Below are 26,204 nucleotides of genomic sequence, written 5' to 3' on the forward strand. Positions count from 1 at the left end.
TCATAAAGTAGAAAGCCATGCACTTCAAAGCCTTTGAGAAAGGCACCATATAAAAACAAGCCTGGAATATTATCAAATGTACCAGAGGTGCTGGGCTAATTTAAAATAAGCATACTTTGAAGCCATTAGCACAATTGGATTCACACTGAGGTTCAATTTGGGTTAAGCATCCCCGATGGAAGAGCCAAAAAGGCAATGTGGGATCTTCTTTTGTAGGCCAATTTACTGCCTGAGCAAAATAAACAGAGAGTCTAGTCCACTTGTATGGAGGCGACCAAGACAGAACCGATTTGATTCCCAATGTTGCATATCAAGACAAAATGATACAATAAATATTAAAATGGACCTTCATTCAACAGCATTTATTTGGGAATAGTAACATTTCATTATTACATTTTCAATTTGCATGAATGGAGCAATGATGTCTCAGAGGTGTCATTAATTTTAATTTCCCAATTACTATATGGTTGAGAACAGACTAGCGAAGAAATAGCAGAGTCGAAGTGCGATGGTAAGGAAAAAATTAAAACACCAACAGCTGCTCGGAATCGAGCATACGGACGATTTCTAAGTAATGAAAATTGAAGGCTCGTTATTTTTAACTACATAAAAATCACGCTCAGCACAAAAATACCGAGACTTGTAATGTAGCCCAAAATTGGGAAAAGAGATTTTAAGTGGCCCCTCTCACAAATATGTCTACATTTGTTGCTGGGACAGTGGTAGTGCCCCCTGCTGGCAATAAGTGATACATTACATTGGTTCATAGTGGCACATTATTACAGTATTAAAAAAATAGATACTGGAAAGAGTATTGTGGTGGTATTCAAGCAGAATATGATCTCCATATGATTCATTCAACAAAACTAGAATGCAATCATACAAACCCGTAGAGGTTGCAGAATATGGCATAGTATTATTAACAACGTCAAGAGAGGACAATCGTCAACCGTACTTGTTGTATTTTCTTAGCTAGATGACATTAGCGATAAACACGAGGGGCTGACCTGTCATTGGTGGATGTGGGCTTCAACTTAACTGTTGCAAATGGGTTCGTGCCCCTTTAAGATAGAGAGAAGAAAAGAAAAGATTTATGTATGATTCATTTTTCTCTGGTGGAAAAACATTAGCCACATTTGCATCACATAGAATTTTTTCTTACCTCGGGAAGAGTTCTGGTTTTGATTCGTGTGGCTGGGATCGCTGCAGAAAAACAAGAAAAGGGGCTGAGTGAGTGAAAAAAACACTTGGAAGTTTGAGACAACTTCAACCACTGAACTCTTGACCGGTTCACGCCATTCTCTTGCACATTCTAACAAATGTACAAATGGTGGAGGAGATCTTCAAAATGATATCACAACACACACATGCACACACACGCACACACAAACTTCCTCACTCATCCACTATCAGCAGCTGGAGCTTCCACCCTGCATCCACCAGAAAGAGGGATGAGGTGACATGGAGAACAGTACTTTGCCAGAGTGCCCCTGCTGGACAAACGAGTACATTGCAACAAAAGCCTTTATATGAAAGGTTTCAAAGCAGACTGCTAATTAATTAATGTGATTTTTTTTTCTATCGATCAGTAAACCCACAAGCAATGTAGCCTGACTTTCATATGAGACATGAATAAAAAGCAAAAATAGCACACGATTCGGTCGGACTGTTCAATAAAATAATGTTTACCTTTTTTTCGGGATTAGACCCCGTCGTCTTGTCTGATGTGCTCGTTTGACTGGAGTATTTATTTGAAGATTGCGATAGCGGAGGCGGAGGCGGCGGAGGTGGCGTCTTTCTTTCCGTACGGCTACTCGCACTGCTGTTGTTTCGTCCCAGGGGAGCGGAACTACTGCAAAGCGTACATGTTCATAAAATCAGTGAGAAATATTATGAAGTATTTCTCTTTCCTCATCATTTAAAACGCCTGATTTCAACAACACTGACAAAAGAGGTTGGTAAGTGTGCAGAAAGTTGCCATCCACTTGATATTCGACTTAACATGAAGTGTCCACAGTGAGTGAACAAGGTTTGAGCTAAATGCTCGTACTGGTGTTCCTCAAGGCGCTGGGTCACCCATATAACTTAAATGGCTCAGCCCTGATTATTGGTCCATATAAATCCAATCGAGATGGCCTGGGGGAAAGTGGTACAATTAGCCTGTATGGAAAGAACTCTTAAGCAAGTAGCGGTGTGGCTATGCAGAATTCAATCATTCAAAACTATTGATGAAGTGAAAGATTTCCTCGATGTGAGAATAATAAATTGAGCACTTACTGATGATGTCCTTGATTATCCTCAAAGCATTATTATACCCAGTCACGTTTCTACTTGTAATGGACAGATCAAAGTTGCCACATCTGACACTCCAAGTGATTAAAAAAAGATTCTCATTTGACTGAGGCTAATGAGGCTGAAGTTCCTTGCGGATGAGGACGACGTAACATGAATTCTAAATGGAAACCGTGCAACGATCGACAAAATCTCTCTCCCTCTTTTTTGGACTGAGGAATTACGGGACGCATCCTTTTTTTTGCTTACCCCAGGTCAGTTTGCAGAGAAGGGTCCACATCTACTTCTTCCACAAAGGAGGCCGGGAACCATCCCTGACTGAAAACATATGGACACTGAGAAATAAGTTTCGAGTTGATTCTGAAGAAAAGAAAATACAGTCTCTTGATAAAATTGATATGTTAAAAAATGCTTTTATAGTGTCTGACAACTACTTTACAAATTCTTGAATAATCATGATCAATCCACAGAGGTTCACAATTGCCTCCAGATGCCACAAGAGGGCAGCAAAGCACTACTTTTCCTCCACCTCTCGCCTGTCTAAACAAATTTGCGTTTCACTTCAACATAGTTCCTTGTCACTAAGATGGTGCCAAAGCATTACTTTTATATTAGACAGGGCACAAAAACAGCAATAGGTGAGTTTTGCAGCAGACAAAGGGTTTCAAAAAATAAATCCACAAGTCACAAATGGAGGGGATACTATACAATACAATATGTCCGTTCAATCTGACATGAATACATTAGCACCGGATTTGAAAGAACTCATTAGCTTGCATAGTACAGCAGGCGGCGAGTGCATGCACACATTTGCACACAGAAAAGGACTCCAACTCACCGTGAATTGTTGCCAGCTGCACGGCCGTACAGCCAGCCGTTTTTCGGCTGCGAGACCAGCACGGTAATCATCTCTCCCCTGGCAAAGTGCAGCAGGGTTGGATTGGAGCCAACTGGCTGATGGGCTACCAGGGCCCTCATGGATCTTCCTGCACCCCCCACTGAAGAACGATAGATGCTCCCCTGGGGGGACGGTGCTGAACACATCAAGAATCAAGCACACTGGAGCTCAAATTCTGGCTCTGCTTCTGACGTCAACTTGTGTCATCTACAATTCTCCTCCATTTCACTTATATTTGAAAGTAAGTATATATATTTTTTGAAGACCGACAAATTTCTGCTCTCAACTAATTTTCTCACCTCTTGACGGTACATTGCCGAGAGGTTGCTCTTCTCTGTTCCTCCGGTTCGCTTGTCTTACCTGCGCCTGCAAGAACAAAATTCAGAACAACACATTGATCCGAGAATGCTCATTATCGGGTATCATTTAGATGCTTCAAGATGACATAAACATTTATTTATAATCTCATGCAGTCGCGGTTTCATCTTCATGCTAGATCAATTCTGAGAGATACAACCTGCCACTAGAGGGCACTCCAGCAGCAAAAACAAATTGTCAGATGAGATGCAGACCCAAATTGAGCTGATAGAGATCAATTCTGAGAAACAAAATATTATCCCAAACATGTAATGCATCTTTGACCTTGCTTGATAAACTGACTCACAGTGCTATCCGGGCCAGGCGTCCGTTTGGCATCCGATCCTCTCGTAGCATTAACCTCCTCTGTCCACAAGTCAGCCTTCTGCTGGAGAGGCCCTCCATTCTATGACACAAAACAGAGATGACTAAGTGTTGACAACTGCACGCAAAACATGACCTCAGCGACTTGCAGATGAGGGTAATTAGTGCTCGCTTATTGCCTTTGCCCTTTGAAGCATGAGCGGTTTCCCCACAGATGGTTCGATAATTATTTCAGACGGCTAGGACCTCATAAAACAAAGTATGTTCTAAACATAACTGTGCATGCTGAATCATAAAGGTCTCCGAATCGAGGTGTCAGTTTGACACGAGATGAAAGAAAGGAGGACGGAAGGATCAAGTGGAAAACAGTCAACTTTTCTCCATCCTGCTAAAGATGCTGAATCGCCGTCATCTTCTAATCTCCTGCTCTGCGGTTGACCCTCATTATGAAGACGGCCAATTTGCCCACAGAGACTAATAGTCGCTGAATTCTCTTTTGAGCATGTCCTTGTTCTAGTACCTTCGTCATGAGACGGGAGAAGGACTGGATAAGGCCACAGTGTTTCTCAGCCAGGAAGCGATATCTTCTCTCTTCCTCCTTTAGCGCCTCGCTATGACTTTCCTGAAGGAACTGCAAATGCTCAGCAGCATTCTGTTCATACATAAGATTGACTGTAAATCACCTCATACACAATACACACATTTCCACTGGAAGACATTTAATGCTAACCTGGTTAGCTCCACGTCTGCTCGTAGCTGCTGTCTGACCATAGACGCTCACCTCGTATTGCTTTCTGCTGTCCTGTCAGTTCCGTTCAAGCACTTTACATGAATCACCATCTTAAAGTTCCAAGAAAGTCACTTTTCATGTCGGAAGAGAGTCTCACTTACCGATAAATAATCTTTGTCCAGTCTAACGTTATTATCCATCTCTTCAAGAATGTCATTAGTGAACCAGCGGAACTTGGATGACACACACATACAATATACAGTGACCGTCAACATGCAATAAAATACACATTATAATATTTTCAAATTCTTTGTGAAATCTTGTTACTTACTACTCCCTCCAGCTCCAAGGTGAGCCTCTTTTGGCTCTCGGCGATCTGAATCAGGACATCTCCTTAAAGATAAATATCATACATAATAATGTAGGGTTTTTTTTTCTCCAACAGAAAGTTCAACTCGGCACTGCCTATCATTATCTATTATACATGTCCTCATGCCAGCATGTTACTCAATACTGCTGGATAAATAACACACTCACATATCTTGCACTTGGTTGTCATGGACACACACACACACACATGACTCAATAAGTATCATTCAGTCAAGCCTGTTGTAGTACAAGAATTCTCAAGGTTTCGAAACTACTGTAGGAGTTCATTGGCCAACTTGGTTCATTTGAGGCCTACTCAATCAAATCTATTCAAATTAAATTAAATGTGCCTGTGCAGAAAGAACCTCTTGACTTTGCAATCCACGAAAATTGAAGTTCGCTTTTGGTGTTTTGACTTACCTATTGAACGCGAGGACATGGTGTGAAAGGCCTGCTCGCCCATCTGTGAAAGCGCAGTGAAGTAAGCATCGCTTTTCACCGCCAGAGCTGAAAAACATGGCAAACATTGGAAAGGAATGGACTTAATAGAAATGTCCATTTACATATATACACACACACATCCCACTTGCGGAAATATTTAGCATGCTAGCTGCATATTTAAATGTACAGCATGTCATCAATAGCTGTGTAAACCTGAAAAAAAAATTCCTTCCCTTGTTAAAAATACACCAGCCCCTCCTTGGGCAATGCAGGTTATACATTCATGGAGGAAAAAGGTTTTATGATTTATCTTAGTTACATTTCCTTGTCCCACAAAAGAAAAAAAAAAAAACGCTGTAATATAATACAAGACATGTAGACTTTTTACATCCACTGTAAAAAATCCAATATATTGTAAATGTGTTTTTTTTTCTCCTAGGGGCAAGAAACCCAGTTGCTTGAATCTTGATAATGTCGTAATAAGAACTCCAAACACGCCTTGGATACAAGCGAGGCGTGCACTAGCAAACACAACAGCACTACATAAGTCCCAACAAACATGAACTTTGGAACGAGGTTCCATCAAACAGACGGCTGACGTTACAGTTTGTTTAGTTTACAGCGCTATTAAACGAATGGTGTGTGAACACCACACACAAGGAGTCAGGAAGCAACAAATTAAAATTTGTTTTCCTTCACCATCATCGTTTTCTTACTTTGGAAAGCTCGGACATAGCTGTTTCCCAGCGACACAAGTTTTTGAAGGTCGGGGTTGAATTCATCCATCAAGCTCTGTTGAAAAAAAAAAAAAAGAGAAATATATGACTAACAAAAACATTTGGATCTTAATCATTGAGTTTGTATTAAAAAAAATCACATCTACACTTTAATGATGAGTTCAAAACGGAAAATTCCATTCAACCTCCAACCCCAAAACTATTTATTACTTACTGAGTAAATCCCCAAGGTTGATCGATGTAACTGCTCACTGTTCATTGCAGACATTTTAATATCCACTCTTGCGGAACTATCGATGAAATCCCTAGAGAGCATCCGAGTCTTAACTCATCCGAGCCAACCGAGTTGGATGTATGGAAGGGAAAGAGCTCAGGTTGTTGCTAATAGACTCAGCTGTGACTTGAATAGCGTGCAGTAAATAATTAAACACGGCCCAGCCATAAAACACAACGGCATATCCTGTAAAGCGTGACTTAGTGTTTGCTGAATAAAACATTGGGATAGATTTTTTTTTTTCATTTCCCCACAAAGCTAGAGACAATTTATTATTTTTATTATTCCAACTTTAGGGGGCCCAATTTACCACAGAAGCTGTGACCGGTGCATTTTGTGAGCATATCGGAAAAAAAGGAAATAAATAATATAGAATAAACGGGAGGATTTTTATAAATATGCGGGAGTCCGTTTGAACGAGTAGTTAAGGTGTTAAAGATTTAATTAAAATTGTTGCCTGCTCACAAGGATATGACACTGCATTAACCCGCATCTCTCATGACTCATTATATCTGCATTAGCACAACACCGCGCTGATGAGTATTGATGCGTTCAACTCGAGAGAGGAAATGAGTGAGGGAAATATGAACGCTTTGATTACGGGATTCATTATTTATAGTTTAATAAATTACAAGCCGTGGTTGTCAGAGTCAGGCGGCGCTATTGGCTTGTACACTAGGTGGCATTAAAAACCAACTGGATACACGAGAAGAATTTTAAGCAGTATTATGATGGGATGGAAAAAAAAAAAAAGCAGCCTGAAAGCAAAACCAATTGAACACAAACTTGTGCTCATCTAATCCACAAATGTTAATTCTGACCTGAATGAATTTAAATGTAGGCTACAGTGAATTAACCACTAAAGAGTCTTTTTGCGGCTCCACTGGCTTTTTACATCAATTATAGATGAATGCACAGTTCGCTGATTAATAACCGCACTTAAGTCTCGAGAGCTTCTCCCAGTTTAGTCTTTACAATGCAAATTTTAGTGGAATATATATGTTTAGAATAATAATTACAATGAGAACCACATAAAAAAAAAGTAAGCATTTAAAAAAAGCCATGAGTGCATGCTGACCCAAAGATTAACACGTATTAGCACTTAGCTGTGTGTGTGTGTGTGTGATTTAATGACCTCACTAATGGCAGCAGCTCTGAATCGTGCAACACGCAAAGACACCCACCATCCACCACCACCAGGGTCATCATTCTATCAAGTCTATTGCTGTGGAGCTGCTCCAGTGGGAACCTTGAGCGGGATTTATAGCCGTGCACACTTCCCCACACACTATATAGTATGGCTGTAATGTGAAGCTGAGCAACTAATGATTAGATATAGTGGGTGGGGGGTGGCTGGTACAAATATACCTATGAAGGCTGGATGCAGGAAAAACATTCACTGCAGTGCAGCAAAAAATAAAAAAATGCCTTCGATATGCAGCCAAGTTACATTTTCTTCAAGCGGCATGCGGATATGCATCCCGTATAAATTCACGGTTAACTTGTTTTATAGATGGAGACATTGGATTAAGAGGCTGGGGGAAGAGTGCACTGTGTTCCCTTCTGAGAATGTCATTTATCTTTGATACATTAAGTAGCATCAATGCAAAGTGTTTTTTTTTTTTTTTTTAAAGAAATGTCTTCTATGAGTTTTGCCTAGCAACAAGTGGCTCAGCCTTGGCAGTAATACACTCAATCAAGTCTGGTGATTTACAACAATTGATTATAATTATATTTTTTATGGATTTATAATTGTATTTTTTTTATTTTAGGATCAATGAGGGGTTATGTTGCAGTGCGAGTTAAGAAGAACATCACATAAGAGCAACAAAAACAAAAACAAAAAAAATGCGCATGCACATTGAAGAGTGTTGAACGTGATTCCATTGGGATTGTCACCCACACATTTTGCCCTCACTTTGCCTCAATTATGATCACCGGGCCGGGCTGCATTTTGTCTGACATGCGCGTTGCGCACACGCACGGAGGAGGCGTAACAGTAACACACTATGCTCAAATGCTTTCTGACGACTCCATGATAACTCGCTCTCGTGTCCTCACTATCTCCGTGAGAACACAAAAGTAAACCGGATTCTTTTTTTTACTCCTTTGCTCTTGGAATCAAAACGTCGATGATTTTTGCTGCGCTCGAGCACTTTTTCCTCTCGCGGGGTTGTTGTTGTTGTTATGATTAGATTTTTTTGATTGTCGATCGTCTCCGCCGCCACCCTGAAGTTCATTGTGATCATTTTGGCCGCCGGCATGGTGGCCTTTATCGGCGCCGTTATCTGCATCATCGCGGCCGTCCACACGGGAAGCACCAAGGCGGCTCGGCAGCAGCCGGCAGCCGACAACCGATCGCTGTACGCGCACGGCGCGACGCAGCCCCCCGCCACCAGAGGCTCAGCGGCCAGGACTGGCGCCCTGGGCGCTCTCCATGGTTCTGAAGTGCCCGAATCCGAGGCGCCGACCTTCCGCATCGGGCTCGACGGTCTGGACGGGGTCACTGGACTAACCGGGCACGACCCAGCGGTCAGTCGACTCATTTGCACGCCGATCCCCGCCGGAGAGTGCGACCCGAGAAACTTTCAGCAACAAGCGGACGACCCGACGCTTTACGCGGGAGAGGACTGGGGCTACCTCCGCACCACCGCGGACGAGCTCCGGCAAACCGTCCTCCAGCAAAAGGAGCAAATACAAACGGACCAGCGGACCATCAGGGAGCTGACTGGCAAACTATCCGAGTGCGAGAGGGGGATGAAGGGTCGCGGTGGCGTCGGAGAACGACGGAGAGGAGCTGCGGGCATATGGGGAGGCAAAAGCCCGGCAGAGCGGATCATGGTGCGGGATAGCCCCGAGTCTGCACCTGACCACGTGCTCACGCTACGGGCTGTGAATGAGCTGGAGCAGGCCATCAGTCAGCTCAAAGACCGCATTGAGAGACTGGAGGTATGTTGTGCAGGAAGAAATCACCCCTTACATGCAGCTACACTACACTGCAGAGGCGTATAATGAATCCCACTCCTTATCCTGGAGCGCTTGCATGGCATGATTTTAAAAGCAGAGGAGGGATTCCTGTCTCAAAACTGTTGAGAATTTCTATTTGATGATGTCTAAGTGCTCATCAGGGATCATTCCAGTCTGGATTTTTCTCAAGGTGCAGCATGCAAAGAGAGTTGGAGACAAGTGAGCCTTTGTGAACATTGGCAGCTTTTTTTGGGGTGGGAGCAAGAATCCCGTCTTTCATTAGAAAGAGACATGCATAAAAATATTCACCAAGCACAACTATGATATTTTAAAGAAGGCATCATAAAAGACAGAAAGGCTCGATGATAGGTGGAATCATACTGTCCTTAATGTTTTTTTACAGCAACAAACTGTTAGCCAACATTGTTCCTGTAATCTAATTATGCCAAGAAAGCAGATTGCAATAAAAACAGAGAGATGGAAAAAAAGGCCTGGGAGAGGAAAAAAAAGGGGGCAAAGTGATGCGGCTGGGGAGGAAGGCTGATGATAAAGTGGCAGAAGAGGGGAAAAAAGAGAACGCCATCATCAGCCAGAAGAAAAGAGGAGGGGGTAGCGTAACATAAAACATACTCTCCTCTGACCAGATTCTCAAGATGTATAGCGGCCTTTTCGGCGAAAGCAATATCATCCATAATGTATGACTTGCCTAGTTGTAGGCTACAGACCTCTCATTCAATTCCCTGCTTGCACAGTCCCACTTTTATTTGGCCTATTAGAGCCATCTCTTCATGACTTGACCTAAAATGCTCTGATATTGTTTTTGAAAATAATGCTGCTGCAGCATCATATTGTGTAACGCTGCATTGTTTTGTCAGGGAGCCATCACTTGTAGTTTTCTCTCAACAGCCTAGTCACGTTTCCATCAGCGGGTGCTCGCTCTAGCGGCACAGCAGTGTTTACATCCGATTGTGTGTCGAGGGGAATTTAGAAAAGGGACAATCTGGATGGATGATTTCACACATACGCTGACACCGGCAATCCACGTCGTCGGTCCTTGTTCTCAAGACAGTTGTTGATTCACACGGCATCGACTTTAAATTCTATTTAGTATGCACCGGATTTCATTTGGGTTATAAAAGCTTGTCATTTATGCAGATCTGTAATGATGCGTGCTCAACACGAGCACCTTCTTACAAATTCATGCATTTATGCATCAGTAAAAAATAAATAAAAAAACTTGGCGCCTTCGTGCGTAAACAACCCCCTGCCTCAAGCACAACCCCTGGCTAAGTGATAGAAATGAAATATTTGAGAACAGATTCATAAGCATCCAAATAGGATGATGCGTGATCAGAATCGGTGTCATTGAAATATTCGCTTTGCTCACATTCATTTACCCATTATCAGCATCTGGGAATTTCTTCTAAATTTTTTCAGATGAAAAAATAAATTCTACCAGCTGCCACTGTTGGCCGTGCAGACTGCTCTCATAAAAATGTTTTTCTGCTTTTACCGCAAACTCAATAGGTCATATTTTTTAAACAGTATCCTCGGTACTCTGAATTGTGCATCCTCCTAAAGATGAGCGCTTCTTACATAATGTTTGTCCTTATGGGAACTGTTTGGATTCTTCAATAGCTTCACCTTTCTTATGCAACACAAAAAAAAGTGTACAGTACTGTACATTGGTTCCGACGACTCACAGTTGTTAGTTTTTTGGTCTGGTCTGGTCTCCATGATGGATGGGGAAATTAGTTACGTCAAGAAGAAAGGCCACTTGCTCGTGCTTTGTGTTTTTGACCTTTTCAACTGTTTTTCATTTCCACACGTGTGAAAATGTTTACAGAACCGAATTGTGGGAAATGAACACACCTCGCAAGTAGCACCAGCATGATAAAGTTTTCTCCTACCTATGTGGTCTTCCTTCTCCGCAGGCCGACATCAATCTGTTTCCTCACAACCAGACGGACATCGGCGCCTCGGCGCTCGTGGAGGACGACAACGAATCTTTGAGCCCGGAAATTTCAGTTGGCCATGGAGCGGGTGCAGAAAGGCCCTTGACGGTGGAGGACTTGGAAGAGGAGCTTGAAAGGAAGGTGGAGCTGTTGGAGAAAGAGAGAAAAGCCTTGAGGCTGGAAACCCAAAGACACAGACAGGAAATGGAGCGGGGGATCGACAAACTCCACCACCGACTCTCGGGATTGGAGGAAGGTAAATATTAATCCAGACGGTAAATAGAACGCAGTGGTGCGAGAATACATCGAGTTTTAGCTCAAGTACGACTCTCTGCTGCAAATAAATGATCAGTGAGACTATCAAATGCAAGCAGGAAAAAAATAATGACTTTTGCGTACCTTGTCTCTTTCAGCTAATTACTTTGCAGAGGGCTACAGACTCTCTTTCCCATCCCGCACTAACTACATGTACGCCGTGGTGAAACAGTTTATTCCAAAGTTATGGGCCTTCACCTTCTGCCTTTGGCTTCGACCCACGGAAGGAGGCATCGGAACGCCCATCTCTTATGCCGTGCCGGAGCAACCTAATGAACTGGTGCTGCTCCAAGGTCTGCATACGCCCACTGAGCTTCTCATCAATGACAAGGTAGTGAAAATAATCATGTGGTCAGCTAGACTGAGAAAAATCAATTCAAAACTTCAGCCGTCATTATTGTGACCGAGCTATCTGGATGTAAAAAAAGAAAAATGTCTTTCTTGTAATGAGTTTGATTATTAAAAGAGGGTGTGTATACTTATGCAACTGCACAATCCCATTTATTTCATATATATGCTCTCAAAATGATGAAAAGAAATGTCATAGGGAGTTGGAAGAGTTTTGAAATTATTTGTCTTGAGCTCATTTTTTTAAATTGGACAAAAACAGGGTTGCGTAGACTTTTTATACCCACTGAAATTATTATTCAAATGATTTGTCTTAAGATCATTTTTTTAATTGGACAAAAAAAGGGGTGTGTAGACTTTTTATAGCCACTAACAGACAAATCTGGCAGACAAGTGCAAGAAAAATATTGTCTTGTCTGCCTTACACGATAAAAGCGAGCAACAGGGGCTATAGATATATTTTAACGAACCACTTATGCTAAAAAACGCCCTGAGGAAAGGCGTCGCCTTAAAGGCGGCATAATCGCCGGCAGTAAAACAGTACAAACTAAGTACGACTATCAAAATTCAAATGCGCTTCTGCTTTTTTTTTTTTCTTCTTCTGCTAGGTGGCCCGACTACCTCTGAACCTGTCTCGCGACACCTGGCAGCACGTATGTGTGAGCTGGAACCAGAAAGGAGGAGCGTGGCAGGCCTACCAGGGGGGCAAGCTGAGAGGAGAAGGCCACGGCCTGGCGGACGGTCATAATATTCGACCTGGAGGAGTGTTAGTCCTCGGTCAAGAGCAGGTAAATGCTTCAGCAAAAGTCTTTTGGGTCAGCAAACCTCTGAAATGGGTCGTTTTCCACCCTAGGATTCCCTGGGCGGAGGCTTTGATTCAACTCAAGCTTTAGTCGGAGAGTTGTCCCAGGTGGCTGTGTGGGACCGAGTCCTGTCTGCCGAGCAGGTGGCCGGCTTGGCACGTTGTGGGACGGTGACCCAGGGCAGCGTGGTTCCTTGGACTGAGCGTGGAGTGGAGATTTATGGCGGAGCCACTAAGTACCCGGGGGAGCCTTGTAGTAAACACGGCCGCAGCTCCAAGTGACAGATGGAGCGTTTGAGGGAAAGGAGGAAGTTTGGGTTTTTTTTAGAATAAAAAGTTGTTAGCATTCCATTTTTGCAGACAAAAAGGATTAAAGGACAGCTAGCCAGGATGCGGTATTTCAAAAAACAAACGTTTGTATTTTATGAAGCGTTTCCTAATGCAAAGCAGCAATCTCAAATGCAACTTGGAATAATTTAATGTTAACAATTGAGCCGTTTAAAAGAAGTCGAAGGTGAGATAAGAATATCAAGAAGCTGCAAGATGATGAAATATAAGGAAAAGCAAAGAGTGGGATATAATAAACGTCAGTGTGTTATATGGATCATTTTGACCTGCATGTTATATTCATACATGAAACATGAGAAATTGATCATTCGATCAGGCACACTATTTTTGATTGTATTTACATTTTGTGCATATTTTTGGTACTATCAAAATGAGTTTGGGTTTAGGAGTTTGGAACCACAAAAAAAGTATATATAGATATATAAATTCAGATTTGTTTTTATGCCATTTCGATTTTGACAACTGAGTAGAGCCACGGGATAAAGTGACAACCTTCCGGTTATTGTCATCTTCCGACATTCCATGCATGAGGGCCTGGCTAGGTTTATTTCCGGCCTGGTAGAATCCAAAATATTTGAAAAGATCACAAGACGCTCAAGCGTGGTGAGATGTGACGGAGTGACAGACTAAACACTCGCTGTGGACTGCAGATGAAAATATTTTTGCGTATTTCCTACACCAGTGTTGAAATGTGTCATTCTGATGAGTGCAATATATATTTGGTCGACGTGTTTTCACCCTGCAGAATGTTGACTGTATGCGATACAAAGAAATTTGAAAACATCTACGCCAAATCATGCCGTGCCTAATATTGTCTTTGTGTGCAACGCTGATAAGATGTTTATTCAGTTTGTGTACTTTTATGTCACAGCTTTTGGGCACATTTCGATGGTGTTGTGGCATTATAATAAGAACATTGATACTGAAGAATAAGCCTGTTATGTCTTTTGGGGGTGATTTTTTCTTTGCATTTGTACAATGGTATGTCGAATCTGTTATGAACATATGTCTTGTTGTACTGTGACGTTGTTTATTGTCATTTATTACAATTAAATTCTTGCTTTTCACATGGAGAGAATGTGAGACTTCAATTTTTGCTCCACTTTGAAAAATAAATGTATAAATTCATACTATTTGTTTTGCCGACTCCCTCAGATATTCGTGCCCCCCCCCACGGAAAAAAAACAACTAGCGCCGCCCATGGGTTCGACACTCAGTTGTAACTATGTGCAAGTGACCTTGAGCGAGATACCGAATTGCTGCCGAGGCAACATCATCGGTAGAAAAAAAAGAGGAGACGGCGCTAAAGTACTTTGAGTACCTTGGAGGTAGAAAAGTGCTATCCGAGCGAAAGCCCATTTACCATTTGCAAAGGTGCACTAGCAGTGCGGTGAAAATAAAAGCTCTCACTGTAACACGACAGGCGTTATCTATGACAACAACACAAATGGACTTGCACAAGCCATTTTAGCTAACATGACTTTTTACAGTCTCCAGCAGCCATCTATTTTCATTTGTGTCACATCTTATCCCTCTCGCTCTCCTCGAAGCAGAGTGTCTTCCTCCTCGACTTTTAAAAAGTCCAACCCCCACATTCCTCGTCCTCATTTTTTTCAGGCCGAGAAAATGTCTTCAATATAGTAGCTGATGTAGTACTTAAGCCGCCGTGATAAATTCAAATTCACCGAGCATGTGGACTATAAAAAGTCAGAAATTAACTCTGGACCCACTGTATGCCAAATGGATTTAAAAATATATATATTATTCATATTATTATTGTTTTATTTAGCTTTATCTTATGTACAGCTGCAGTTTTTTTTTTTTTAAGTGCTCTACAAAAGTCGAGTTGAGTAATCACTAGGATCGCGCACAGCAGAGAAAAGACCTTTAATGCCTTTTCTTTTGCCGTTTTAGGTCAAGGGAATGGAGATTAAACGAATCCCTAATTACCGTGAGACTTGACTTCACACAGGAAGATAGAAGACTGAGCAAAATTTTGTTTCTTCATGGACAGAAAAGCAATGTGGATTTTTTTCTTTTGTTTCTCACTATGTCGTTTCAGCTTTAAACGACAATAATGAGCAATTTTTGGGCATGCTATGGAAATTTCTTCACCGGCATTTCCTCCATTCCTCAGTGGTACCAAACCAAATGAATATTGTAAGAAACAAATCGTGTTGCATTATTTCCAAAGCATTACACTTTGTGATCCGCCTTTGACTGAACGATGGAAATCAGAGTGGATTGAAAAGTAGGATGGATACAAGCCGCTGCGGGGATTTAAAATTGTGACCTTTCCATTAAAAAAAAAAAAAAAAACCAACCTCCAGGCTGACCATCTTGACCATCTTTAGCATATTCACAGGCAAAAAATGACATTTCCCATTGGATTACTAGTGCAGATCTAATCCATGATGTTTCATCTAGGAATGGACAGTATGTAATCCTGAATAATCCATGCAATTGATGGCCCAATAGATTGAACCCCTCCAGCCAGCACAATGGTTCAACCCAGGTTGGGATCAAATAAAAAAAAATGTCCCTTTACATGATTAATTCAGCATGATTCAAATCTATTTTGTAAAGTGTTGATTTTGTTGTGGGGAAAATCTGATTTTCATATTTACTTGATCTAAACGACTAAACCGGGCTTTCAATTCTCAGGTACTAATTGGACCTTGAGGCGCTATTTTCTTTTCCTGCCAGATGCTGCAGCTCCAGGGAACGTCGCAAACTAAAATAATCAACTCAACCGGGATTTTCGGATTTCAAGCTGTTTTAAGTATTGACTGGACTCGTCCATTAGAGAAAATTCTCCGGTGGGAGAAGATACAATAAACATTTTAACTGGAGAGTTTGTGATGACTTCAAATCAGAATAACTGGTTTATATTCCAAACAAAATATTTCTCCAACACTGTCATCATACTAGCTACTTCCAAATGGTCAGATTTACCTACTCCTCCTTTTCTTTGTAAGTAATCCACCTACTCAGCCTCCACATGGCTGCCTACCAGAATAGAACCCGTTTTACACACAAGCGCACTCGCGGTCCAAAATTCCCACTGAGATTCCATCTGGACAGGAACTTTTCATCTTCCTCCATCTTTGTCACCCACTCTCATCCTCCTCCCACACGTTCATTCAAACATGGACGACCATCATGGAACACCAAAGGAACTCACAGTCCACCACAAAGATCTTCATCATTTTCATGAAATATTTTTGCCATTTCAAACCAAGTGACCATTATATAATAAGAATGAGGTGTGAAGACAAATGAGTGTGCTAATGTGGGAAGGAGGAGGGAGGGAGTGGATGAGTGGGCTGTCTGCACGCAGCACGATGAAGAAGGGTGACAAATGCAAATTACGGACAAAAATATTGGGACATAAAATAACACAAAGTCTCCGAATGGGTTCCTCAATATCTACGCTCTTTGAAAACTAGCATCAAGAGAAAAGTCTTATTTCCTTGCATCAACTGAAATATAAATGTCTTTTGCATCATCTGGCCTTCATGGTGTTGTGTTGGAAATTCCAACTGAAGTTTTCTTTGCAGTTTGCCCTTCAAGTCGTTCCGCAACCAGCCCTGGCACTCATGTCCTCAAGGTGTTTTCTTTTCGATCTGCTTAAATGACATTTTCTGTCGGCTAGAAAAAGCATCATCGCAAACTACGCTTGAATTGCAGAATCAGATGCAATGGTCATAAAAAGATAAGATCATTCGCCAAGTCGCCATTTCTCAAGTCGATCATCAACAAAAAAACATCAACGGTCTCCCCCTTCTAATTCCCTCCGCCTTTTCATTTTTTGCTCCCTACGAACGAGACGACAGCTACCTGCTCGAAAAAAAATCGACACTGGCTTTGAGCTCACTCCAGGGTTCTCACGCCGAGAGATGAGATTGTGCTGCAGGCTGTCACCTTGTAAATAATTTGCTGTAGAATGATAAAGAGCAAAAGGGGGCGGGCGGAAGTCATGCGACACTAAACAATCATTCTCATGGGAGAACATGAAGCGCTGGATTTATAATTGGTTGAACACAACGGCCGCCTAACGCTACTTAGTATTCCGTGACGGTTTCCTCACTGTCTTAACACCACCTCCATCTCTCCTTCCAATTCCTTTCCGTCTCTATTAGCATGGTCGCTACTTTACATCATTTGTTCCTGTTGCTTCCACGCCGGCTTTGACACCGCCGCTTTGCATTCGGCCCCCCGTCTTTTGTCTCTCAAGCTTTCTGCTCGCTCGGTCTCTCCATATGAAATATTCATGGGCAGCCATACTGGCAGAGGAGCGCCCGCATTGGCCTTTGAGGGGAACCAAAGAAGGTGAGAGGACGTGTGGTCCTGGTTTGGAAAGGAGATGAGGGGTTGAAAGAAAAGAGCTGCGGCAGTTGACATATGCACGCATCACTTCCATTTGCAATCCTTCTACAGTATTTTCAAATTCATTTAAAAAGAAATTTCCAGGTGCCAAGTATTCCTGATTGTTTCCTTGACACAAGGAGATGATGGATTAGGCTTGGTGCAGAACAGGCAGATACAATAGTTGAAATATTCCCATCCTCACCTGACGCTAATGCTAAGCATCAATCTAAAAAATGTTTTTCCACTTATACTACACAACACGCACATAATGGCAGAATGCAATTAAAGCACACATTAGGTGTGATCAGTCCAAAAGGTACTTAACTGCACATTTCAATCCAACAAGCCAGATGTGATGACTTTGTCTTATGACGCTTAGTTTGCATTTTGTTTTGGCTGTCAGCCTGCTCGGCGGATAAAACATGTACTGGATCCAATTAGGTGTCATCTTCTGGGTTGTTTCCAAGCAACCTACATTAAAGTGGACCAGCTGGGAAAGAAGGAGGCCAGCAGATCAGTTTTATGTATAGAGTACTGTAAAGTTGCAAATTGCCCAAACTGCTGAAAATGAAGCGTCGCAAATTCAAAATGGTGGATAATTGATAAGATATGAAATCTACAGGACCCAATGAAATATAGTTTGTTCATTTGGATCATGTCACCTATTGAAAAAACACATTAGGTATGCAGTATTGATGAAAGTTAGTTTAGAATTTGAAATTGTTAAACGCCTAAAATGACTCATTCAAAAATACTAATAACTCAAACTGTATTATTCCATCAAATTTGGTGCAGATTTGAGCACCAGTCTATTCTTCTGGGACCTGCGACAAACCTCATTATACATTCAGACCCAAAGCAGTTAGCTAATTAACGGAAACATATAGTCGTTAGTTGGGCGGCAACATTAAATACACTGACCTCGTTTTAATCCGTTGAAGCTAGAAATGCTGAAAGTGACTGAATTGATCAGAAGCCATTTTTTTCTACACTGTACAATTTTATATGACATGGAAAAAATAATTACAATTTATTTTATTTTATTTATTATACTTTTCCGTTCATTGTTGCTGTTATTTATCACCCTCCTCATTGGCAGACAGGCTGAAAGAGCATTTTGTCAGGTCACAGGTCACACTGACACGGGTCAGCGCAACCGTCTTTTTCTATTTGAACTCAAGTGTGCCATCACAAACAAACTGCACAGTGCGCTAGAATTATCAGGAAAATCACATATCGCTCTCGTTAGCCCAGGACGTGAGAGGAACAGAGTGGGAGAAGAAAAAAAGGTCTTCAAGCAAAAGAGATGTAAGTAATTTTTTTTTCTGCCTATGGTACTCAGGGGAATTCGAGAGCAGCAAGTTCAATAATTTATTGATTTTCCTCTATGAGCTTTTTATATCTCGTGTAAATGATTAGCTTACCTTTTTTTCCCCCTTCCGTAAGATAATTAATGCCTGACTTTCTCATCAACTATAATCCTTTCAGTTATTGTAGATTTACATCATGGATGTGATGTCATTTCTTTTTTTTTTTCTCAGCATTTAAATACACTAGTAGTTCTTCTGAGCAACATTTGAGGTTTTCGAGCGTGTCCACTAATAGTCTTTAGACGACAAAACAGATGTGAGTCACCATGGCAACAACAGCAAAACTATTCTCACCATCAGAAGCTATTTAAGGTCAAATTGTGGATGACAATAAAATTTGTTGTTGTGGAACGGATCAATTCCATGCGGGGTTTCCAATTTACAGAAGAAAAATGAGAAGATGAGCTGAGAGGAAAAACAAGGAAACGTTTCATGGTGATTGGGTTTGAAGTGGGGCCCGTTTGATTTTCAAGTGCCTCTCTTTTCTTTTGCAGCATGGTGAGGCGGAAGCTAGGTCCATCCGCTCGCTCCGTCTACCTTTGCCTGGCCTGCGTGTCCCTTTCCTTGCACGTCATTCTCGCATTCTTTTGCCTCACTGTCCTCCAAACAGTCTGTGTCCTTCCCGACTCATCTTCCTCCTCCTTAAATCCAAGCACAGATGCCCAGCAGCACATTTCCGCATCACACAAACTATCAATAAGTTCCCAGAATGAGAAAGCTTACAAATCAAATGCCAGCAGATTGCCCAATGCCATTGGCGGAGAGAAAAAAATGATGGGCGGTGGAAAACTAAATCAAGTGATGGAGGAGGCCTCCAAGCTGGAGGCGCTTTTCAAGCACCCGCTGTACAACCTGCCAGAAATAGGGCTGCTGGAAGATGACTGGCTGCTGAGGGTGAAGAAAAATGAGGACAAGGAGGACGCCATCGATAGTGACACTCAGTGGTGAGTGCTAAAAATGTTCGCCTCGTATCTGAGAAATATATTCCACTTTTGCTTCAAAGGCAGAGTGGGAGTCAAAAGGAGAAAGGCTATGACAAGGTTTCTTGGAGCAGCGACGTGGAGTCGCACCCACCCTGGTTACGATTCCACTTGGGCATCACTCGATGGCAACTGTACGACAGAAAGGACCTGACTGTGTCAAAGCTGACGCATTACTTGGCGACGCAACGCATCCTCGGAGCAGGTGAGGAAAGAAGAGATGATAGGAATAGATTAAAGAGCTGACCTAGCTGTTAACCATGATGGTCCCAGTAGTGCTTAGCTTTCATCTAATTATGATAATTCACTTTCTTCTTAGTTAAATAGAAAAACAAAGTCACCGCCGGTTTCATTTTTTTTTTCTTCTCGTATGCCTTTTATAGAAATCTGTGCGAGAGCCCAAAGCGAGACAGGGAAGTCACACAATTTTTTTCTTTTTTTTTTTAAGATAGTAAACTATGCCAAAGTTTACATTCAGAGCAGGGAATCCTTTAGAGATTTTTTAGAGCAACAACAAAAATGAGACTTATGCATGCAGACACACTCACAGTTGCACAATCAAGGCTGACCTTCACGGCTAAAGTGCGGAAGATAAAAATACCTTCGCCTTTTGTCTCGAGACACAATTAGCCTTTTTAATATGATTAACATGGAAAGGTGGCGGTACCTGATTTTTGGTTGTTTTTGCAGTACCTTTTAATATTTCTTTACTCTCTGTTACACAACTATTAAAAACAATAATATCAATAAAAATAATCATAATATAAATACAGCAAATGGTAATGGCAGGTTTTTGCGATTCATAAAAATGAGACTACGATGAATCATTTCAAACCTGTAGAAGTCAGTTGGAATAAAATTCTGAGCGGTGAAGTCAAAATAAGTGCCTCTGATTAGCCTTAAATGAAGTACGGGTGTTAGAACGTAGACATTTTTCGAATTACATCTAAGAGCACGCTGGTCTGCAAAGAGCTTCGACAGCATCAGAGGGATCTAATTGTTCAAAGGGATCAGGCAGGAAAAGGGTACAAAAGAATTTCCACAGCATTAAATATACCATGGAACAAAGTTAAGACGGTCCTCTTCAAGTGGAGAGGAAGAAAATGACACGAGTAAGAACTGCTCATCCATACAAATGAAAAAATGAGGCTGCTTAGAAGCGGACAGCAACATTGCAGGAATTGGTGGCAAGTATTGACTGTTTAGTACATGCGACAACAATCTCCAATCTGGGGGCACGCAAGCAACGACATTATTGCTGTTGTTTATTTATGCTTCACTCCTTGAAAAGATTTTTTTCCCCCCAATTAAGTTTATAGGTAAGATTAAAATCATCATCTGAAACGGTTGTGTAGACTTTTTATACCCAGTGATACGATTACATTATTTGTCAAGATTTTGAAAAACTATGTTTGACATGTGACAACGGCAGCAATTTCTGAATCCAATCTTGCTTTTTCTTCATCTTTCAGTTCAAAAGTCAGGAGGCACTCAACTCAAACTGCTGATATCTTTCCCAAACTACGGACAAGCTCTGCTCAAACCTAAGAAGTAAGACGGACCACTCTGCCATCTTAATTGGAGCCCACATTCAACTGGGTGTTTTTCTCAACTAGACAATCCAGAGATGCAGAGACGGACGTGAACCTCTTTTACTTCTCTGACTTTGAAAGACACAATGCGGAGATCTCAGCTTTTCACCTTGACAGGTATACAGAGAAAAAAAAAATCCTTTGTGAAGATTCAATTGTACAGTGAAGTGGAACGATCATCTCTAGCCTTGCGCATCCCTCCAACTAAAGACATCACCTCTGTGACTTCCAGATGCCGCCGTGAATGACGTCAACCTAAGCTTTGTTAGGCTCTGTAGTGTGACTATAAAAAAAAAATGACATGAAACAACTGCCACCTCCAGGACAGAAATCCTGTGCCTCAATGGAGCTCTGTGCTTTTTTTCAAAGCACTTTTTTGGTTCTGATCTCTTGCGTTGGCTTTGCGTCTCAGACTACTGGGCTTCAACAGAATCCCCCCAGTGGTCGGTCGTCTCATCAATGTCACCAGTGAGATCAGAGAGATTACCACTGACCGCAAGCTGTCTCGCACCTTCTTCACTTCCCCTGGTAGTATTTCTCCTGCTGTGAGATTTTGTTACTACCACTCTCCCACTAAAGCCACTTTAATGTGCTACTACTAAAACATGTCTCTCGGACTCCCCCTAGCGGGCAATGTGTGTTTCTACGGTCAGTGTGAATACTACTGCTCGACAGAGCACCCACTGTGCGGGCAACCTCACTCACTGGAGGTATCCTTGGCAGCCATGTTACCCGACCTCAGCCTTGCCCCTCGCAGGTCTTGGAGGTCACCATGGAGACGGTCTTATAGCCGCACCAAATTGGCCCAGTGAGTACTCACAAATTTCCCTAGTCAGGGTGAATTGTGGCCTGAAGACAAAGCTGGTAGATCCAACTTGATGTCTAATGCTTTGCTGTGCCAGGTGGGAGAAAGACCCCGCCTATTGTGACACAGTCAAACAGACGCCTCCCTACAACTACGGCACCAGGCTGGTGGATGTTATCGACATGGCTATATTGGACTTCCTCATGAGTTAGTCTCCACATTTACCAATTCAGTCCAACACTTTGAAATTGAAAAATAATTGAACATGAAAACTTCACGGTACACAACAAAGTCATTTGCCCTTCTGTGATTTTCCAAAAATGGCAACAATGATGAAACTTGACATTGCATAAACTAAGTGTATGTTCTATCTAGATCAAAGTTACAGGAACATTGATTTTTCTTTTTCTTTTTTTTTAAGGCAACATGGATAGACATCACTATGAGACATTTGAAAAATTTGGCAATGAAACTTTCCTGCTGCATCTGGATCACGGTCGAGCGTAAGTACCGTCGGCTAACATGATCAAAGTCAGTAAGCATGAACAAATATTCACTTTTAAAATCAGGCCTATTTAAAATAACAATCATACCAATTGCAACTAACTACTATTTTGCAGGTTTGGCCGTCACTCTCAAGATGAGCTATCAATTTTAGCTCCCTTACAGCAGTGCTGCAGGTAAAACTTAAAAGTGCAAAGTTGGAAGCTCTTCATGTACTGAGGGGGAAAAAAGTATTTTCTCTTCCTACCTGTCCAGGATCCGTCGCTCCACCCTTCTCCGCTTGCGTCTCTTGTCCCATCCAAATTTCCGCCTGAGCGATGTCATGCGGGAGTCGTTGGCCGAGGATCCTCTTGCAGCTGTGGCTCCACTCCTGTCCGAGTCACATCTCACTGCTTTGGACCGACGCCTAGCAATTGTCCTGCAGGTGGTGGAAACCTGTGAAGAACATCACAATAATGTCATTTTCAATGACTTGGGAAAATACAATGAAGATTATGAGCACCCAACTAAATCTGTCCGAAACAAGATGGGACCTGGACTTATGGATCTGTTCAAAACAAATAAACTAAAATAAAGACTATCCACAAGCATTACATTTGGCTTACAGTGCAACGCTGCCCCCTACCGGTGTCCAATGTACACTACGCAAAAGTTGACAGGAACAGATCGGTTCACCAATATGGTTGTTTCCCCTGTATTTTATAGTACAAAAAACACGTGTGGGTTGCACGGGAGGAGAAATAAATTTAAAAAAAATTAATTCACAAACTCCTACCAGCGAGGATGGAGCGCTGATGTGGCTTTTAGTGACGTCACAGCTCGCAGCTGTGCCAAACTGACTGCGCAGCCGCTCTGTGCATCCGTCAGTTTATGCGCAGCGCAGCCATTTCTGCGCTCCTCTGAACGCATGAATATTCTCGCGCTTGCTCTCCCACGCGCACAAAAACCAAAGTAGTGTGTGTCGATCACACACGCTAGCAACGTGGAGGAATAAAGCGCATCTGGATACGGCTTTGATCCGCCATCTGGAAACTTTCTCCGGATTGAACGTCTGCGCAGCCAAGCAAGCGCCCTTTCTCTTTGTACACGTAGAGCTGGCGTGCACGTGCGTGCGCGCCCTTCATGGAGGCCACGGGTCTACAACGAGGCGTCTGCCACGCAGCAACAGTGCACGTCAAAAGGGAGGCGAGAGATGCAAAACAATCTGCGCTGGGTTTGAGCAGCCAGGGATCGCCTGCGCTTTGCAGCGATCCCGCATACGGAGGAGGAAGAGGAGGGCTGGACCACGCTGAAGAGGAGCTGCTGCTGGGACCGTCGGCGCTCCACGCCGCCACCACTACTACTACGGATGTACAGCTGCGTGAGTGTTCACTTCCGCTCTTCATTTTTATTTACTCGATTGACATTACGCATTCAAGTGAAAATTAGTGAGCGGAGCGCAGTGGTCCACTAGACGGCGCTGTTTTTCTTTATCATGTCCAATAAAAAGCCTGTAGCCCACTTTGATCTTCTAGCAGAAAATCTGTAAAAATAAATTGTATGTATTTTTTTTGGGGGGGGGGGGGGGAGCGTATATAAATTGAAGCTACATACTTGGACTGGCCATACACAAATATGTTTTGTTATAGACTCATTTTAAACAGCCCCGGGGGCGTGTTGAAATGAAAGGAGCATCAAATTAGTTTTCAACGCGGGACACATTTTATAGTTATTTCCCTCAGGGGGATTGTATGACTGAAAATAATATGACTGGTCATTTAAGTCATCATAATGCAAACGCAGTACGTATTCCAAATCTTTAGCAAGTTTCCCTGATGTTTTTTTTTTACTATTAATCATCCCAGCCTCCGTGATACCATTCCCACCTCCCCCCGGTTCCGATTTCTGCTCCGAGGCTGTTATTTGTCTGATCGACGCGGTCTGCCGCCGCTGGGGCCTTTATGAGACCCGGGAGCGCTCGCAACTCTTCCAAAGCGTCCAGGAGGAGTTGGCCGCCAAGGGGCACCTCCATCCCGTTGAAAAAATCCGCCGCAAGTGGAACAACCTGATCGTGACCTACAAGAGGGTCAAAGAGCGCAGTGAAGAGAAGGGACACGCCAAGACATCGTGGGAGTTTTATGATGTGGGTATGATGGTCCCACAGTGAGCTTTTCTGCTTCTAGCCAATCCACTGAAGTTAGATGAGCTCTAACGTTTGTGTTTGTTGCAGCTGATGGATGCTATGCTCAGTGGAACCATGGGTTCTTACATCAACATCAACAAACGCAGCAAAGGAGGCGGAGCCAAAGGTGCACACATCTCGGCAAAGGCGGCTTTGAGACTACACGTCCCGCAGTCTACAACTCTCATCCACCCTAATGGGAACACGTCTGTTCACATGGACTCAGGGGTCATGGGTCAGGCCGTTGCCGGCGGTAGCAGCAGTGTTCGCCAAACCGACAGTCCGGACCTCAAGCCGCTCATAGTCCTCAGCGGTGACCTGGTCCCGGCCAAGCTTCACCTGGCTTCCACTGATCCAGCACAATCGTTTATCTCCTCGCCTTGTTTCTCACAAGCCGCCTCCCCTTCTCTTGTGCCCACCATCAACACGGACCCGAACGCATCCCGCAGAGCGCCGTCCTTCCAAACAGATGTCGTGTGCTTCGGCCATAGCAACAACCTCGCTTCCAATTTCCCCACCACGTGCTCCTCTCTTTCATCCCTCGTTTCCGCCTCGGCCACATCAGCACCCGAAGGCCACAAGGCGCAAAGCGGCTCTTCCGTCTACCAGGAGATAGTCAAGCAAAAGGAGGCGCAGACTGACCTGGACGCCGCGGCTCGCGCGAGGATGGAAGCCAGAGAGCGGCGGCAGGAGAAGAGGGAGGTGCGGATGGGGAAGTCCCTGTGCAGGATCGCGACGGCCCTGGAGCTGCTCTCCTCCAAACAGGACACCGTCATCGCGCTACTGCAGAGGCTGGCTGATAAAAAGTGAAGAAGGAAGAGCTCATGTTAAAGGTTAACACATTTTGTCTAGATGTTTTTTTTCCCAGCTCATATTTTGTATCACAAAAACCTGGCATTTCAAAAGGGATGTGTAGACTTATGTCCACTTTATATCTATGATGTCTTAACAGCCATTTCAGAGAAATTATATTGACACAAAAATAAATTTGACAAACCTATACAGGATGGTCTTCTAATTAAATAAAGTCATAACTAATATTTTTTTTTTTCAAATGAGCACAACAATGGAGAAATGTACTGCACTACACAGTGGAAAATAAAAATTGAAGTATGTTGATCTATTCATTTTTAATAGAAAGCTAATTGGATGACGCATGTGTACCTAATTAAATGTCCCGAGATAATCAACAAAACATTATTTGCCATTTCATAGTTTACTCCTACTGAAATGGTTTGTGTCTCTCGAGAAGAGGAAAAAAAAT

The 26,204-nt window shown here is 42.7% G+C and overlaps 4 protein-coding genes across 9 annotated transcripts; 3 read left to right on the forward strand and 1 right to left on the reverse strand.

Annotated features, from left to right (window-relative positions):
* Positions 1 to 347: 347 nt before the first annotated feature.
* baiap2l2a (BAR/IMD domain containing adaptor protein 2 like 2a) lies at positions 348 to 26,072 on the reverse strand. 6 transcript variants are annotated; one of them, XM_088357196.1, is made up of 16 exons: positions 25,583 to 26,072; positions 23,027 to 23,214; positions 11,300 to 11,491; positions 6,128 to 6,203; positions 5,391 to 5,477; positions 4,933 to 4,994; positions 4,763 to 4,834; positions 4,602 to 4,673; positions 4,392 to 4,523; positions 3,855 to 3,953; positions 3,490 to 3,556; positions 3,131 to 3,326; positions 2,542 to 2,610; positions 1,690 to 1,852; positions 1,163 to 1,203; positions 348 to 1,061 (listed from the first exon to the last, which is right to left on the reverse strand). In XM_088357196.1, exons 4-16 carry the CDS (start codon positions 6,195 to 6,197, stop codon positions 983 to 985), a joined length of 1,209 nt encoding a protein of 402 aa, XP_088213322.1. In that variant the 5' UTR covers positions 6,198 to 6,203; positions 11,300 to 11,491; positions 23,027 to 23,214; positions 25,583 to 26,072; the 3' UTR covers positions 348 to 982. The 6 variants fall into 6 exon arrangements, with proteins under 6 accessions (XP_088213322.1, XP_088213323.1, XP_088213321.1 ...); XM_088357197.1 differs by lacking the exon at positions 25,583 to 26,072 and adding an exon at positions 23,555 to 23,761; XM_088357195.1 differs by lacking the exon at positions 25,583 to 26,072 and adding an exon at positions 23,287 to 23,392.
* Positions 8,424 to 14,224, forward strand: nptxra (neuronal pentraxin receptor a). The gene is made up of 5 exons (XM_088357181.1): positions 8,424 to 9,371; positions 11,324 to 11,600; positions 11,758 to 11,990; positions 12,616 to 12,795; positions 12,861 to 14,224. The coding sequence occupies exons 1-5, from the start codon at positions 8,685 to 8,687 to the stop codon at positions 13,089 to 13,091; spliced, it is 1,608 nt and encodes a 535-aa protein (XP_088213307.1). The 5' UTR covers positions 8,424 to 8,684; the 3' UTR covers positions 13,092 to 14,224.
* On the forward strand, positions 18,751 to 23,372 carry LOC148384535 (extracellular serine/threonine protein kinase FAM20C-like). Its single transcript, XM_088357180.1, has 11 exons — positions 18,751 to 18,836; positions 19,393 to 19,842; positions 19,902 to 20,083; positions 21,351 to 21,429; positions 21,495 to 21,587; positions 21,883 to 21,998; positions 22,098 to 22,278; positions 22,373 to 22,482; positions 22,697 to 22,778; positions 22,896 to 22,955; positions 23,035 to 23,372. Exons 2-11 carry the CDS (start codon positions 19,394 to 19,396, stop codon positions 23,351 to 23,353), a joined length of 1,671 nt encoding a protein of 556 aa, XP_088213306.1. The 5' UTR covers positions 18,751 to 18,836; position 19,393; the 3' UTR covers positions 23,354 to 23,372.
* LOC148384536 (uncharacterized) lies at positions 23,628 to 26,059 on the forward strand. Its single transcript, XM_088357201.1, has 3 exons — positions 23,628 to 24,139; positions 24,624 to 24,901; positions 24,989 to 26,059. Exons 1-3 carry the CDS (start codon positions 23,902 to 23,904, stop codon positions 25,748 to 25,750), a joined length of 1,278 nt encoding a protein of 425 aa, XP_088213327.1. The 5' UTR covers positions 23,628 to 23,901; the 3' UTR covers positions 25,751 to 26,059.
* Positions 26,073 to 26,204: the final 132 nt, after the last annotated feature.

This window comes from Syngnathus floridae, chromosome 17 (genome assembly GCF_059516105.1).
Source record: "Syngnathus floridae isolate MCC-2025c chromosome 17, RoL_Sflo_1.0, whole genome shotgun sequence".
Classification (NCBI taxonomy): Eukaryota; Metazoa; Chordata; class Actinopteri; order Syngnathiformes; family Syngnathidae; genus Syngnathus; species Syngnathus floridae.